This window comes from Microcebus murinus, chromosome 12 (assembly GCF_040939455.1).
Source record: "Microcebus murinus isolate Inina chromosome 12, M.murinus_Inina_mat1.0, whole genome shotgun sequence".
Classification (NCBI taxonomy): Eukaryota; Metazoa; Chordata; class Mammalia; order Primates; family Cheirogaleidae; genus Microcebus; species Microcebus murinus.
The window spans coordinates 89,235,504-89,250,708 of NC_134115.1; the positions used below are offsets into that span (position 1 = coordinate 89,235,504).

Genomic DNA, 15,205 nt, shown 5'->3' on the forward strand with positions numbered 1-15,205 from the left:
CCCTGGAGTCTACCCACGGGCAAGTTAAGAATCTCTGTCCTAGAATAGACATAATTCCGCTACAGAAATTTCTCGCCATAGGACTGTGTGATATCAGTCAGCATTATCCAGACAACGTGAATTCTAATCCTGCCTCCACTACTTTCTGGCTGAAGACCACTGGAGAATTTTCCCAATTTCTCTGCTTCCCTTACCTCTAAATGTTATTAATAATAAAAAACCCTAGGTGACCTGATGTCTTAAAGATTACACGAAATCACATCTAATGGCTTTGCGCAGAACTCTGCACAAATTCTCTTGTGACCAAAGGCGGGTATGGCTCTTGCTCTGGAAATGACTGCCTTGAACGGACTAAACAAAGCTGGTCTCTGGAGCCCTTTAACCTCCACCCCCAAGCCTCCGTCCTTAGACACTGAAGGGCCTCCCAATGGCCAGCACCCCCTTTTCTGGACCTTTCTCAATATGTCAAGTTCCTAATTTCTTTGAATAGAAGCCTCTAGTAACCACCTATAACTAATGGTCACTGTGAGGTTTCAAAGGTGCAGCAAGCGCGAAGCACGTAAGCATGCGCCGCCCAAGTAGCAAAAGCATGTCGCGACCACACAACCCCAGCAGCAAACAAACGGAGGCAGCCAGGACGATCTAGGGCGCAGGCGCCCGGGCTCTACGGCCACGCCCCTACTTCAAGGCTGGCCAATGGGGAGCGGCGAGCGCGCGACTGCAGGCGCTCCGGCGGCCTCCCCCCATCACGCCATGGAGGGGGAGCTTGACGTCACCAAAGCGCACCGGAAATGCGCGATCCGTTGCGCGCCGGTTGTGCTGAGGGAAGGAAGTTAGCTTCTGAGCGGCCTGGGTTCTGTGGGCAAGGCCGCAGGCGGCAGCGGGGGCTGCTTGGATATACTGAGGGCGGCGCGATGGGAGACGAGATGGATGTCATGATCCCCGAACGGGAGATGAAGGTCAGAGACTGGCTGAGGCCTACCCTCCCTTCCTTCCTTAGTCCTGGCGTTGCCTTGGAGCCCGACTGAACAGCGAAGCGCGGTGCTGGTGCCGCTGGCCGGTTTCCTGTTTGAACAGTTTACCGCAGTTAGAACTCTCACCGGCGCGCCCTGGAGCACTCTGTCTTGCCGCTGGCCTGAGAGCCCCACTGAATTCAGTTTCCCCGTCCCTTCCTGGTCTTGTGCACGCCTCTTGAGTTATACTAGGTACTTTCATGTGGCGGTCATAGTAGTGGTAATAACTACTGTTTGAGTGTTTAGCACTGTGGTAGTCATCATAGCAACCCTACGAAGTAGTAGTTAATGTAGAGGAGGATATCAAGGCTCGAAAAGTAATTTACCCAAAGCCACATTTGACAAGGGGGTTGAAAGCCAGCGTCAGTTAAGACGCTCTGTTCTTTGCTGTCCCTGTACTACTTACTGTAAGGTAGTCCAGGCTTGCCTAAAGTAAGGCCAGGGAAGATCATCCACCCTACAAAATCTTTAGTTAACTGGACTAAGAAGACTATTTTGGCACCGGTTTCAGCCTAAAGTCAGGAAATTAAAGGGGCCAGGTGGACCAAATGATGGTTATGTGGGCGCTCCCTGGGGATAACTCCCACAATGGTGTGTTTAATGGTTCTTATATGTGTTCTTACAGAATGAGTGTACAGAGAATGAGCTACATTTATTTTAAACGACTGACAGGGAGTACGTTGCAGGAAGATTTCAGGCATTTGTGTGAACAACAAATCACTAGAATGCATTTAGGGGATAGTAATCCATATCTTACTTAAAATAGCAATTCTCTCTTCTTTCTTGAGAATCACTGCCTGTACTGAGCTGCCTGATGGGAATGTGTCATTCTTTAGTATGCTGAGGGTTTAGAACCACAGACGCAGAAGTTAGTAGTCTCCCTTTGAGTTACTGACTATAACAAGGGAGCTCTTCGGTGCCTGTTCATCCCACTGGCCCTTTCCACCCATGTGACCAAGACCCATGTAGAATATTTGGGATTATCAGGATGAGCAGTACAGAAAAGACTGAAACTTTTATTCTGTTCCTATGTAAAACCATGGTATGATCTTACCTGGAAAGCTGTGTAAATTTTTACTCACTGTGATCAGTTGGAACTAAGTGTTTCAGTTGATCTTTTAGAAAATATGTATTAAACCACAAATCCAAGGAAGTTACTATGCGGTTGTATTAGGGATTCTGTGTGAAACACACCTTAAGAATCTAGTTTACAAAAATAAAGACCAAGAAAAGCTGTGACAACTTTTGAAGTTTAAGCACTACACTGGGCTATAAGACAATGCATACCATGAAATAAGACAAGACTATAAATAATGAAGTGTAACTTGGGTGGCAATTCATACAACAAATACACTAGGAATTTATAAAAAGGAAAGATCAGTGTAAGCTGGGTTAGTCAAGGAAAGCTTCGTGGAAGGTCCCCCCCCCCCATTTATTTTATTCAGTAAATATTAATGAGCACTACACTAGGCACTATGATAAGCACAGGGAGTTCAAAGATGATTGAGACAGTTCTTAGCCTCAATGTAATACATATTTTTGGTTGTACTGACATTGGATCTATTGACATATAACAGCAGACAATACTTAATTTCCTATTTTTCCCGGGTTGATCTTATTTTGATTCTTTACAACAGGATTTTCAGTTTAGAGCACTAAAGAAGGTGAGAATCTTTGACTCCCCTGAGGAGCTACCCAAGGAACGCTCAAGTCTGCTTGCAGTGTCCAACAAGTATGGTCTGGTCTTTGCTGGTGGAGCCAGTGGGCTGCAAGTTTTTCCTACTAAAAATCTTCTTATTCAAAATAAACCTGGAGATGACCCCAACAAAATAGGTAAGTTCCTTGATTTATGTTGCATAGTAGAGAGAGGTGTATGGTGGCATGCTAATATGTTTCCTTCCCAAGAAATCTTTCTGATACTAAATTTAACAATGCTATTGGTCTTAAGGTTGACCCCCAAAAAGATAAGTTCCAGTTAGAATGCTGGAAGTCTTTCTGGGTTTTCTCTTTGGTGGTTTGTGTTCCTCTTTCAGTGAGTTGTTCCTCTGAACTCAGAGGGAAGAAGAAACTACCATTATACCATACTTTTATTTTTGCTCACTTGAACTTGGGCTCTGGCTCTCTAGGAGAAGGGTTTTGTTGCATGGATTTTCAGGTGGCATAACAGGACCATCCAAACAAGTGGGAATGTGTATATTTGGAGCATTGTTGTAAAAATACTTTCAATAAGGACGATAGCCAGTTTCCCTAGGTTGAATGAGTAAGAATCCCTGAGATTCCTAATGCATATATCTATGAGAAAGTTAAGATTTATATGCATAACTAGGTATTGAGGGAGTATGTGTGTTTCTGTATATGCAAAAATTAGTTCACGTTAACCTGGATAAAGAGGTATGGCTTTATGCTTAGAATATACTGTTTTCTGTTTTGCCTTTTTTGTTTCCATAGTTGATAAAGTCCAAAGCTTGCTAGTTCCTATGAAATTCCCAATCCATCACCTGGCTTTGAGCTGTGATAACCTCACACTTTCTGTGTGCACGATATCCAGCGAATATGGTTCCATTATTGCTTTTTTTGATGTCCGCACATTCTCAAATGAGGTAAGCTATCATTATACTAAAATGTCAGTTGGGAAACTAAGGAGATTTCCTGGTATTGAGTTATAACTTGGAAGCTTTGTAGTTTAACCTTTCATGTCTTTTTCTAGATTAAAATGTGGGTTTAACCCTTTGCACTCTATGTTGAGTGTGGATAATGTCGAGTGGATAATGAGAAAAAAGCAAGCAAGTGCAAAAGGTTAAAAAAGTCTTTAATTATAGAGTTATGGATGTTTGATATAGAAGGGACTTGAAGAAATTATTTTCATAATACCATCTGCCCCAAGGTATTATCATTTCTCATTTACACATGAGACAACCAACCAGGGAAGCTTAGGCGACTTTTCCAAGGCCATAGAATTAATAGATAATGTCAGAAGCTTTGCGTCTCTGGCCTCCTAATGCAGTGTTCTTCCATTCCAAGCAATATCTATAAGAGCAATATCTATAATATCTATGTCATTGCTTGGAATATCTAAAGATATTATTATCAGAATGATGATAGTCAATAATATTGAGTGTTTGTACTGACTGTATACCAGGCCCTGTGCTGAGTACTGTGTCTTGTGCCTTGTTCATGCCCACCACAGCCTTGCATAGTAGGTACTATTATCTTCATTTTATATATGGAGAAACAGGCTCAGAGCGTTTAAGCAACTGTCCAAAGTCTCAACACTATTAACAAACAGAGCTAAGATTTTTTTATTTTTATTTTTTTGAGACAGAGTCTCACTCTATTGCCCCGACTAGAGTGCTGTGGCAGCAGCCTACCTCACAGCAACCTCAAACTCCTGGACTCAAGCCATCCTACTGCTTTAGCCTCCCAAGTAGCTGGGACTACAGGCGTGTGCCACCATGCCTGGCTAATTTTTTTTTCTATATATTTTTAGTTGTCCAGCTAGTTTCTTTCTTTCTTTTTTTTTTTAGTAGAGACAGGGTCTCACTCTTGCTCAGGCTAGTCTCTCGAACTCCTGAGCTCAAACGATCCATCCGCTGTGGCCTCCCGGAGTGCTAGGATTACAGGCATGAGCAACCGCGCCCAGCTCAGAGCTAAGATTTTAAACTAGTGTCTGCTATTTACTGGTTATTTTGCATTTGTGTATTTCTGTGCTGTGAGTCCCTCTGAGTGTGTTAGAATAATTGATTGCCATTTTCAAAGTTGTGTTGAAACAGTCTGTAAGGAATAGATTATTGTTTCATAGAGCTAAATCTTTTTTATAGTTATGGAGAAAAATGAAATATGATTTGAGAAAACTTGTCTGTTCAGTAGTTTCCTTTGAATATTAAATGTCTTATGCATTTATTAACTTATGTTGCCTTTACCTGTTTGTTTTAAAAGGCTAAACAGCAGAAACGCCCGTTTGCCTATCATCAGCTTTTGAAAGATGCAGGAGGCATGGTGATCGATATGAAGTGGAACCCCACTGTCCCTTCCATGGTGGCAGTTTGTCTGGCTGATGGTAGTATCGCTGTCCTACAAGTCACAGAAACAGTGAAAGTGTGTGCAACTCTTCCTTCCACGGTAGCAGTAACGTCTGGTGGGTAATAAAAGCTTTCACACTATAACATATAGTAATGGTAATCTATTTAAAAATTAATTTCTGGAATTAAAAATGGATAGTTTTTTGTTTTTTGTGGGGGGTTTTTTGGGGGTAGAAATGGAGAGTATTCTTTATTTCCATAGTTAATGTCCTTGAAGCCAAACAACATTCATGATTTAACCTGAATGTGCTTGGGTTTTCTGGAGAAGTATTTTGGTACGGCTAGATTAGAACTGTGTTTTGAGAATAATTGTTTCTGGATGTGAAGGGATCATACTCTGACAGTCATTTGTACCTTCAGGGAGGAAAGCATTAGAAATATCAAATAGCAAGAGAATGATTTCTTGATATTTGAAACCCTTCTCTCTTTTCCCTGTCTTATCCAAAGACTACAGAGTTTTCAGTACTTGGCAGCCTTCTGGGTAATAATCTATTGAAAAAGCATTTTTACCTTTTAATTCATTTAAATCATAATTGGCTTGTATTGTTAAAATGATTTTACTTTTTTTCATTTCACTTCCGTGGAATGATCGAGGGGTAAGAAGTGGTGATTATGTAGCTGTGTGTAATGAATCTCATTGATTTGCTCCTTTTTCTTCAGTTTTTAATTGGTCGTGCTCTCTTTGCTTAGTGTGCTGGAGCCCCAAAGGAAAGCAGCTGGCAGTGGGAAAACAGAATGGAACTGTGGTCCAGTATCTTCCTGTAAGTTCTTACCTTGAACTTCAGAACTTTTCTTAAGTCATCCACTATTTTTGGGGTGGTTTGGGAGTCTCTTTGTTGTTTTTCTACTAAAAAGTAATTTATGCTCATCGTCAAAATCCATCAGTGAATGAAGAAAAGAGTGAGACATACTCCTTCCTTCCCCTAGTCCTCCTTCCAGGGGCACCCACTGTGCTCTGTTGCATGGGTTGCCTTCCAGACTTTTCTGATGCTTATGCAGATAGTCTATGTGTAGATGCACCTTTTTTTTAAAAGTAAAATGTGATCATACTCTGTGCGTTGTTCCCCAACATTATATCTCTAATTCATTCCATAAAAACAGAGCTTAAGGGGAAAAGGAGTTAGGGATAAAACTATTGCCATAATGCAGAGTCACTCAGGGTTAAAGCAGAGTGTTTGTCTTTTAACAAGGCCATCTTAAAGGCTCAGTTCCTTTAACTATGGGCAACAAAGAAAATGGCTGCTTCTGTTGCATGTGCACTCTGTCATCCTTCCTGTGATTTTCTTGAGGTAATATTCACAAATATCCTTCAGTATAAATTGACTCACAAAGAATCCACATATATCCATCCAAGCCTGGATGTGAAGGAGGGGTTCACAGGCGCTGACGTGGCCTGTGTTGTACATTCCTCATTGAGACTGTTTGAGAAGGTGTGGAGTGGTAAGTGTGGTGGTGGTGGTGTAGGCTCGAGGTCAAGGTTTTGTTTCTTTTTATTGTTAAGTTGTTACATGAAATTTGGTATATACGCTCATATTTTTTTAGGACATTAGCCTGTAAACAGATAATGCATTTTGTTTAATTTTCTTGCTTATTTGCCTTTTTTATTTTTTAACTTAGTATATTGGAGTCTTTTTCCATCTCATTCCATATAGAGCCACTTCATTCTCTTAAATGGCTGCATAGTAGTGTAGAGATGCCACACTTTATCTATTTTATTCCTTTTTTTTTTTTTAGAGTCTTACTCTGTTGCCCGGGCTAGAGTGCCGTGGCATCAGCCTAGCTCACAGCAACCTCAAACTCCTGGGTTCAAGCGATCTTCCTGCCTCAGCCTCCCGAGTAGCTGGGACTACAGGCATGTGCCACCATGCCTGGCTAATTTTTTCTATATATATTTTTAGTTGGCCAATTAATTTCTTTCCATTTTTAGTAGAGACGGGGTCTCACTCTTGCTCAGGCTGATTTCGAACTCCTGACCTCTAGCGATCCTCCTGCCTTGGCCTCCCAGAGTGCTAGGATTACAGGCGTGAGCCACCGGGTCCGGCCTATTTTATTCTATTTTTGATGGCCATCTGCATCAGTACTAGGGGTTTTGCTTCTATGAATGGTATTGCACTGAACATCTTCATTACCTGCAGTTGAACACGTTCATGCATTCCTGTAGGATAGGGTCCTAGGAGTAGACAACACTGTTTTCTTTCTTCAGTCTCTCCTGGCTAAGGAGATGAAACAGATGGCATCTAGGGAAACAGATTGAATTTGAATGTTTCAGCGGTTTAGGGGTTGTTTCATGTGACACTTTTTTTCCCCCTAAATCTCTTTCAGACTTTGCAGGAAAAAAAGGTCATTCCTTGCCCTCCATTTTATGAGTCAGATCATCCTGTCAGAGGTAATACTGCTTTTCTTGTTGTGCTGACCTCCAGTGAGGTGCCATCTGTATTACAGAAATTCTAAATCATGTGATGTACCTACATACCTGCTTACGGAGGTGTTGGTGCCTGCTTCATGAATAATGCCACTGTTTAGCTCAGCTAATTAAATCAGTGTACAATGATAACCCTTTGGGAGACACTTGTGTTTCATGGTAAATAACATGAAATGGATCCTGCCTTTTTCTTAGTATTCTTCATAATTTACCTTGATTATAATCTAGGAGAAAAACTGTAACTTTGGCATAAATTTGGGCTTCTTGAGACTTTGTGCCTCTCAGTTATATCTAGTCAGTGAAATCTGGACATTTGTTAAAGCTATATTACTTTGAGTTTTTTATCCATAGTATGTTATATGTTGTTGTGTATAATGGATATTCCAAACATAAGATGCTTTTTGCAATATCTGATTGCTATGATTTTAATTACCTACTCATTAGGGCATGTGTCTTTCAGTTCTGGATGTGCTGTGGATTGGTACATATGTCTTCACAATAGTATATGCTGCTGCAGATGGGACCCTGGAAACATCTCCAGATGTGGTGATGGCTCTACTACCGGTAGGTGTGTGAAAGGGAACGTTTTGGTTCTTTGAGAGTTAGAAAAGTCTTCTAATAACAGTTGGAGGCTTTGGTTTCAGGTTCCTCTGACAGTGATTGTGCAACTTGAGATATAAGGTTTCAATGCTGCACCATGGGCCCGGGGACCAAAACGGTTGTGTCCACGTGTAACATGTTCTCCTGTTTAGTTATGAGGTTAAAAAAAAAAAAAGATAAAACTTGCTTTTGCATAAGCTCATAAGGAAATTTTAGAAAAGCAAAGAACTTGATTTTTAAAATTCTTTCATTTATTTATTCAGATATTTATTGAATGCTATCAGTGTGCTAAGTCCTGCATTAAAGCTGAGAACATAGCAGTGACCAAGGCAAAGTCCTTGCCTTTACGGTCTCACAGTCTAATCAGTGTGCTAGTCAGTACTAAGTGTGAGGTCAAGGACTGATAATGGTAGTGGAGAAAATATAGCAGTGTTAGGGGTGGATGGCAACTGGGGTGCCATTGAGATTGGGTGGTCAAGGAAGGCCTCTCTAAGGAGAAGCCATTTGAGCAGAGAACCAAATGGTGTGAGAGAGTGAGTCATTGTGAAGATAGGGGGAAGAATGTTAATTATAAGATCATCAAAGTGTTACTAAATTGCAATGGCTTTTTTTTTTTTTTGAAACAGAGTCTCACTCTGTTTCCCTGGGGCTAGAGTGGAGTGCCGTTATCATAGCTCACTGCAACCTTAAACTCCTGGGCTCAAGCCTCCCAAGTTACTGGGACTACAGGTGTGCACCCCGGCCTTAAAAAGCAATTGAGGCAAAATTTTTATTTTCAAATCAGATTGGTTTCAAAGTCCAAAAAAACATTTAAAAATACTTACTAAAAAGACTCTCCAAAAAGCCATTTTCAAAAAATCACTTTTAATCCCACCACTCGGAAATAAGTGTTAATATTTTAGTATACAAATTTCCAGGCCATTTAAATAAATAAATGTCTAAATAAAACAAAAGTGGGAGTTTCATTCTATTTTGCAACCTTGTTTTACCTAGTAAATTACAAACATCTTTCTGTGTCAATAAATAAAATCTGAATTTAGCTGTTTTGATGGAAAATCAATTTATTTAGCTCTTCTGTTGTATATTCAGGTTGCTTTTAGTTTTCCCCTCTTTTAAAGAATGCTATGGCATATTCTTTTATATATATTTTATGTGATTATGTTTATTTTTTGAACAAATAACTAGAAATTCATAGGTCAAGGGATATGTGCTTTATTGGATAGGCTTTTGAAAACATTGCCAAAGTACCTTTTAGAAAAGTTGCACTGGTTTATATTTCCACCACCAGTGGGACTACCTAACACATGTGTCGGTATGCTGTGGTACCTTTCAGTCCTTGCCAGTCTGATATGTGGTAATGATGTCTTGTTTTTAACTTATTTGGGTTTCTATTAAGATAGAAAAAAATTTTTTTTTAAGACAGAGTCTCACTTTGTTGCCCAGGCTAGAGTGAGTGCCATGGCATCAGCTTAGCTCATAGCAACCTCAAACTCCTGGGCTCAAGCAATCCTACTGCCTCAGCCTCCCAAGTAGCTGGGACTACAGGCATGTACCACCATGCCCAGCTAATTTTTTCTATATATATTAGTTGGCCAATTAATTTCTTTCTATTTATAGTAGAGACGGGGTCTCGCTCTTGCTCAGGCTGGTTTTGAACTCCTGACCTCGAGCAATCCACCCGCCTCGGCCTCCCAGAGAGCTAGGATTACAGGCGTGAGCCACCATGCCAGGCCAAGGTGGAATTTTAAAAATAGGGTTACTGAGATGCCTTACTTCAAGATATTAGAATTTTCTTATTCTCAGGGATAACATTAACACTAGCATTTATTTTTGACTGCTGTTTATGTTCCATGTACTGGGCTGGATGCTTTATCGGTATTTCATTTTGCACTTATGATAGTCTCTGAAGCAGGCTTCGCCAGAACCATTGTACAATTGAGAAAACCGAGTATCATGAAGGTTGAGAAATCTGTGTGTGTCTGTCCCACATACAGAAAGTGACAGAACAGTTTGAACACAGCTCGCTGCAGTGGGACATTTGTACTCTTCGAACTACTCAATGCTATCATGTCTGTGTATTTGGACTTAGATTTTCTGTGTGTTTTCTCATAAAACTTAATTTGTTTATCTTTTGAGATTTTTAACTACATAGGATTAGAGATAAATCGCATGTAAGATTTTTTTTCTTGCTCTGTTCATTGTAGAAAAAAGAGGAAAAGCACCCAGAGATATTCGTGAACTTCATGGAGCCTTGCTATGGCAGCTGCACGGAGAGACAGCATCATTACTTCCTCAGTTACATGGAGGAATGGTGAGCAGAGGGTTTGGGCAGGGGCTGCCTCTCGTGCTGTCAGGTCACACCCAAGTCACCTTGTTCTACTTTGAAATCTTCTCTGTAAGAGAAGAAAATAGGAACTGAGATGCTCTGAACATATTTTTAGCTGATGCTTGATAATGTCTTTCTGACTATTACTCTTTCCCCAATCTTGAATTATTTAGATTGAATACATACTAATCTTTTAAAAATCCCAATTTTCTCAATAATTTGACTTTTGAAAATGTTGACATTTAAGGAATATATTAAAAATTTCCTTCTGAGAGCAAAATTTCTTTTTGAAAGATAGATTACTTGAAGTAAAACTTCCATTCCTTTAGCACGATTATTATGCTTTTGAGTGGTGTGTTTGTTGTGAACTGACTTGATTCTGTTATGTCTGTCCACTGTTAACACGTTAGGTAGGCAGTGGGCTGATTCGGCAAGGTTTTGTCACAGGAACTAAAAAGTTGACCTTTATATCTAGAATCTTCATGCCTTTCTTCAACTGGATAGAAAACCTTACCCTCTCCCTGGGATGTGGAGGAAACCTCACAGATGTTACCACAGTCCCAAGTCAGGTTAGAACTGTTGCTGTGTTTGAATTTAATGGTCTCTGGTTTTATTCTTTAAGGGATTTAGTGCTGGCAGCATCTGCAGCTTCAACAGAAGTTAGTATCCTTGCTCGACAAAGTGATCAGGTAAATTTTTCTTTTTTTGTCACTTTCTTTTTGTGACACTTTCCTAAGAAAGATTTTGGGGGAATTATGTGCTTAAGATTTAGATGAGCTCACATCCCTTTTAATGAATTTCTGAGTGAGAGCAAAGCTTAAATGACAAAGTGCCTTGGACCAAATGGCTTGATTGTTGCATTGGAAAAACATGGGTGTGAGATTCAGCAGTTCCTGCAGTGTCATAAGAAGCCTTTGTGTTCTTTTAGGATCCATCCACGGTCTGTGGAAACATACTATGTGATCAGCCTCCAAATGGAATATAACCAGGATGAGTAGGAGGCTTTTCTGCTTTGTTATGTTTTACCATCATTTTCTTCCTATCACTTGAACCTGCCCCGCTATACAATTAACTGTAACCCATCCTCAATTATGGAAGAAAACATGCAGGTCATACCAAATTGTGATTCATCAGAAATATTTTTTGTTTTACTTTGAGAAACTGCCATAAAGAGAAAGGCACCTATGCCTGTAAGTGCCTCCTTTCACATTGTCTTCCTTGCAGGGCGGAGCTAGTAGTGGTGCACCCTCCACTTACAGGTTACGCTGAGTGACTGACTATGGGACAATGAAAGGGAAAACTTTTTAAAGTTCTGCTTTGAGTTTAAAAATGTTTAATGTACTCTTGTAAATAAGAAACAAGTATTTCCCCATCCCATACACAGATACTTTGTGCCTCTTCAACCATTCAGCATTTATCCGTCACTCTCTGGGTGGCAAGGTGGCCCCACTGTGAGGGGCATGGATCTCACAGCGTCTAGGGTGGTCTGCTTTGGATGAGAGACTAGAGTTTAGCAATCTGATTTGCTGCTCTAGAACTGTCTATCTTAGATTGACTTCAGCAACAATTTCTTATTAGCATAGGTATGTTATGTATTTACACAATAAAAATATACTTTTTACTTTTTATCAAAATAATTTGTGTACGTGCTTGAAAAAATCAAATCAAAATCAGTAGAGAAGGGCTTATAAATGAAAAGAATCACCTGTGTCCAACCCTCTTCTGCTCCAGTCCTGCTCTCTAGAGGGGACCATTTTTAACTTGTAAACTTTTTCTTGTAATGGCTACCATCTTATCTCTAAAGAATCTTCTTTATCACTAGTTATTGATTGTTAGTTTTATCTTTATTTTTATTTTATTTTGAGGTAGGGGCTTGCTCTGTTTCCTAGGCTAGAGTGTAGTGTCATAGCTCACTGCAACCTCAAACTCCTGGGCTCAAGCAGTCGTCCCGCTTTGGCCTCTCAAAATGCTAGGATAACAGGTGGGAGTCACCACACCTGGCCTATAGATTGTTTTTAAAAGTTGAAATCTGTTTTGTTTATGTTAGTATAAATATATATCATTTATTCCACAGCTAAGCCCTGTAGTATGATTACAATCTATTTCCTGAACAGCCTTTTGTTTTTCTCACTTTGTTACTCACTGAGCACTGTTTCCCTGTGGTTTGTGCTGCCCAGTTCTGGTCAGCACTGAAAGCTAAACAAAATGTTAGTGATTTTTAAAAATCAGGAGTCATTTGTTGGAAGAAACAGGAGCTCATCCAAGCAAACTTAAACCAAAGAGGAGTTTACTAGAAAGACAGGGAATCCAGGGGCAGGAATACTGACCATTCTAAGGAACTGGTACCAAGAGTGGGAAAACAAGGACTAAGGTTACTTTCTGTCTCTTCTGACTCTATAGACAAGTGAGTACAGGCCAGCTTTATAGGCTTCCCTGCAAGCAGAAAGCATTTGGAGTTCCTGGTCCCAATCCCAAATGTCTGGGAGCAGGCATTGACTGGCTTAGTGTATCTATTGGATTTTCCTCTCATGGCCAGCCGTCTGCATAGTTGTAGTGGAAGATATTTCAGAATGTGTTCATGTTAGTGATTATTGACAAGGTGGTGGCTTAGCATACTGGGAACAAATAGATTGATTTAGAAAACTAATCTCTCGGTTGCTGGGGCTTTTAGACCATCTTTCCAGATTTCACAGCCTTCCCATCAACATGTAAATAAATCTAAACCAAGTGAGGCATCTCTGTTCTTCTCTGCTATTTGAATAATACTAGGAGGAACCAATGCAAGGCTCTAACCAACATTGGCATTTTTTTCTTTTTTTCCCCCAGATTAATTGGGAATCTTGGCTACTGGAGGATTCTAGTCGAGCCGAACTGCCTGTGACAGACAAGAATGATGACTCCTTGCCCATGGGAGTTGCCATAGATTATACTAACCAAGTGGAAATTGCCATCAGTAAGTGTATCCTGGGGCTTATTGCAGAAATAGTCTTTTTTTTTTTTTTGGAGACAGGGCTCTGTTGCCTGGGCTAAGGTGCCATGGCATCAGCCTAGCTCCCAGCAACCTCAAACTCATGGGCTCAAGCGATCCTCCTGCCTCATTCTCCAAGTAGCTGGTACTACAGGCATGCGTCACCATGCCTGACTAATTTTTTCTACTTTAGTGGCCTGGCCAATTTCTTTCTATTTTTCAGTAGAAATGGAGTCTCACTTTGTTGAGGCTGGTCTCAAACTCCTGACCTCAAATGATCCTCCCACCTCAGCCTCCCTGAGTGCTAGGATTGCAGGCATGAATCACCATGCCTGGCAGAAATAGTCTTTCTAGTAATGGTGCATATTGAAAAGCCAATTACATACATGACAGAGTACTCTGCTAGGTCCTTTTAACTTCTGGCAGCACATTTCTACGTGAAGAGTGATATAGGGTGCGTTGTGACAGCATTAAGCTAACTCGAATGGATATCCATTGATGAACCCAGGGCCAGACACACTGTGTACGTGCGTGTCTGTATACTTTGAAATCTGGTTGATATAGAACATCGGGATTTCATAGCTTGGTTTCTGTGTCCAGTCCAGTTCCCCCATTGACCTCCCAAAGGAGCAGTACCCTAATCTAGTACTGTACACCAATACTTGGTTTGAAGGAAAGGATTAGAAAATGGAAACTTCAAGCCCATGGCTTCCAAATCGGGCCTGAGTATGTGCTCTGAATAGATCTACCCTGTGGGAGCTTGACGATGGTAGTCAGTGAAACGTGAAAGTGCAACAGGAGGAAGTCTTTGCTCTCTGGTGCTTCAGTTTAGAGAGGTATCCCTATCAGTCACCATTGAATTTCTTGTTCTTTCCATGATTGGAAGTGTTTGGTCTGATTAGCTCATTTGCTCTGATTGTCTTGAAGTCTTAATTGACAAAATACATACTTATGATTCAACTGTGAAGTAGTTTGACTTGTTCTATATCCTACTGTGTGTTTTCCAGGGAGTCTCGTCTGTCATTTTCTGTAAACTGAGCACTTCTTAGAGACTTCTGTCTTGGTCAGGGGAATGCTGACCATATCTCCTGAACATGGAGACACTATTAAAAACTGAGGGACCTTTGGAAGAGTCAGAGCCTCTGTGGAGCCTAGTAGAGCTCCCAGCCAGAGTCCAGCAAGAAGGTGGTGATCCGAAAGTAGCAGTGGCTCTCTTAAAATAGCTGATGCATGAAAGGCTGTTTAGATCAGAATCAGAGCAAACTGACCCGAGCTACCATTGGGATGAGGTCCCTCAAGCCCTCTTCTTGTGTAGCATAGTCTTTACCTTCCAGGCCCAGGCCCTCAACTTGCCTTGGTTCTTTTGTCACCTTTGTTTTCTTTTTTAACAGGTGATGAAAAGACTCTTCCTCCTGCTCCAGTTCTCATGTTACTTTCAACAGATGGTGTGCTTTGTCCATTTTACATGATCAATCAAAATCCTGGGGTTAAGTCCCTCATCAAGACACCAGAGCGCCTTTCTTTAGAAGGAGAGCGACAGCCCAAGTCACTAGGTACGTACCTCTGCCTGCTTTATCGGTCAGGGAGTGTCGTGGGCTTGCTCAGGGGAGTTTCCAAGAATGAAAATGGTGTACGGATGCATAGTTGTTATCTTAACCAGGCCAGTCTATCTCAGGAGGGCATGGACATGTCTTTTTTTGAACACACGTACATGCTTGCCTTCCTTCACCCCCAGCTTCATTTTTCAGCTATTACTTTAAAGAAAAAGGAAGGTCAGCCAAGTGGATCCCATCAGGT

At 40.9% G+C, this 15,205-nt stretch overlaps 1 protein-coding gene across 2 annotated transcripts in view; it reads left to right on the forward strand.

Annotated features, from left to right (window-relative positions):
• The first annotated feature begins 766 nt into the window (after positions 1-766).
• The window catches only part of NUP214 (nucleoporin 214), a 100,567-nt gene continuing 86,128 nt past the window's right edge, over positions 767-15,205 (forward strand). For both annotated transcript variants that reach the window (XM_020289538.2, XM_076009133.1), the window contains exons 1-11: positions 767-959; positions 2,651-2,846; positions 3,462-3,613; positions 4,950-5,148; positions 5,783-5,853; positions 7,415-7,478; positions 7,975-8,078; positions 10,319-10,425; positions 11,063-11,129; positions 13,267-13,393; positions 14,800-14,961. In XM_020289538.2, coding sequence (XP_020145127.2) covers positions 792-959; positions 2,651-2,846; positions 3,462-3,613; positions 4,950-5,148; positions 5,783-5,853; positions 7,415-7,478; positions 7,975-8,078; positions 10,319-10,425; positions 11,063-11,129; positions 13,267-13,393; positions 14,800-14,961 — 1,417 coding nt within the window. In that variant the 5' untranslated portion in view covers positions 767-791. The remainder of the gene's footprint in view (positions 960-2,650; positions 2,847-3,461; positions 3,614-4,949; positions 5,149-5,782; positions 5,854-7,414; positions 7,479-7,974; positions 8,079-10,318; positions 10,426-11,062; positions 11,130-13,266; positions 13,394-14,799; positions 14,962-15,205) is intronic.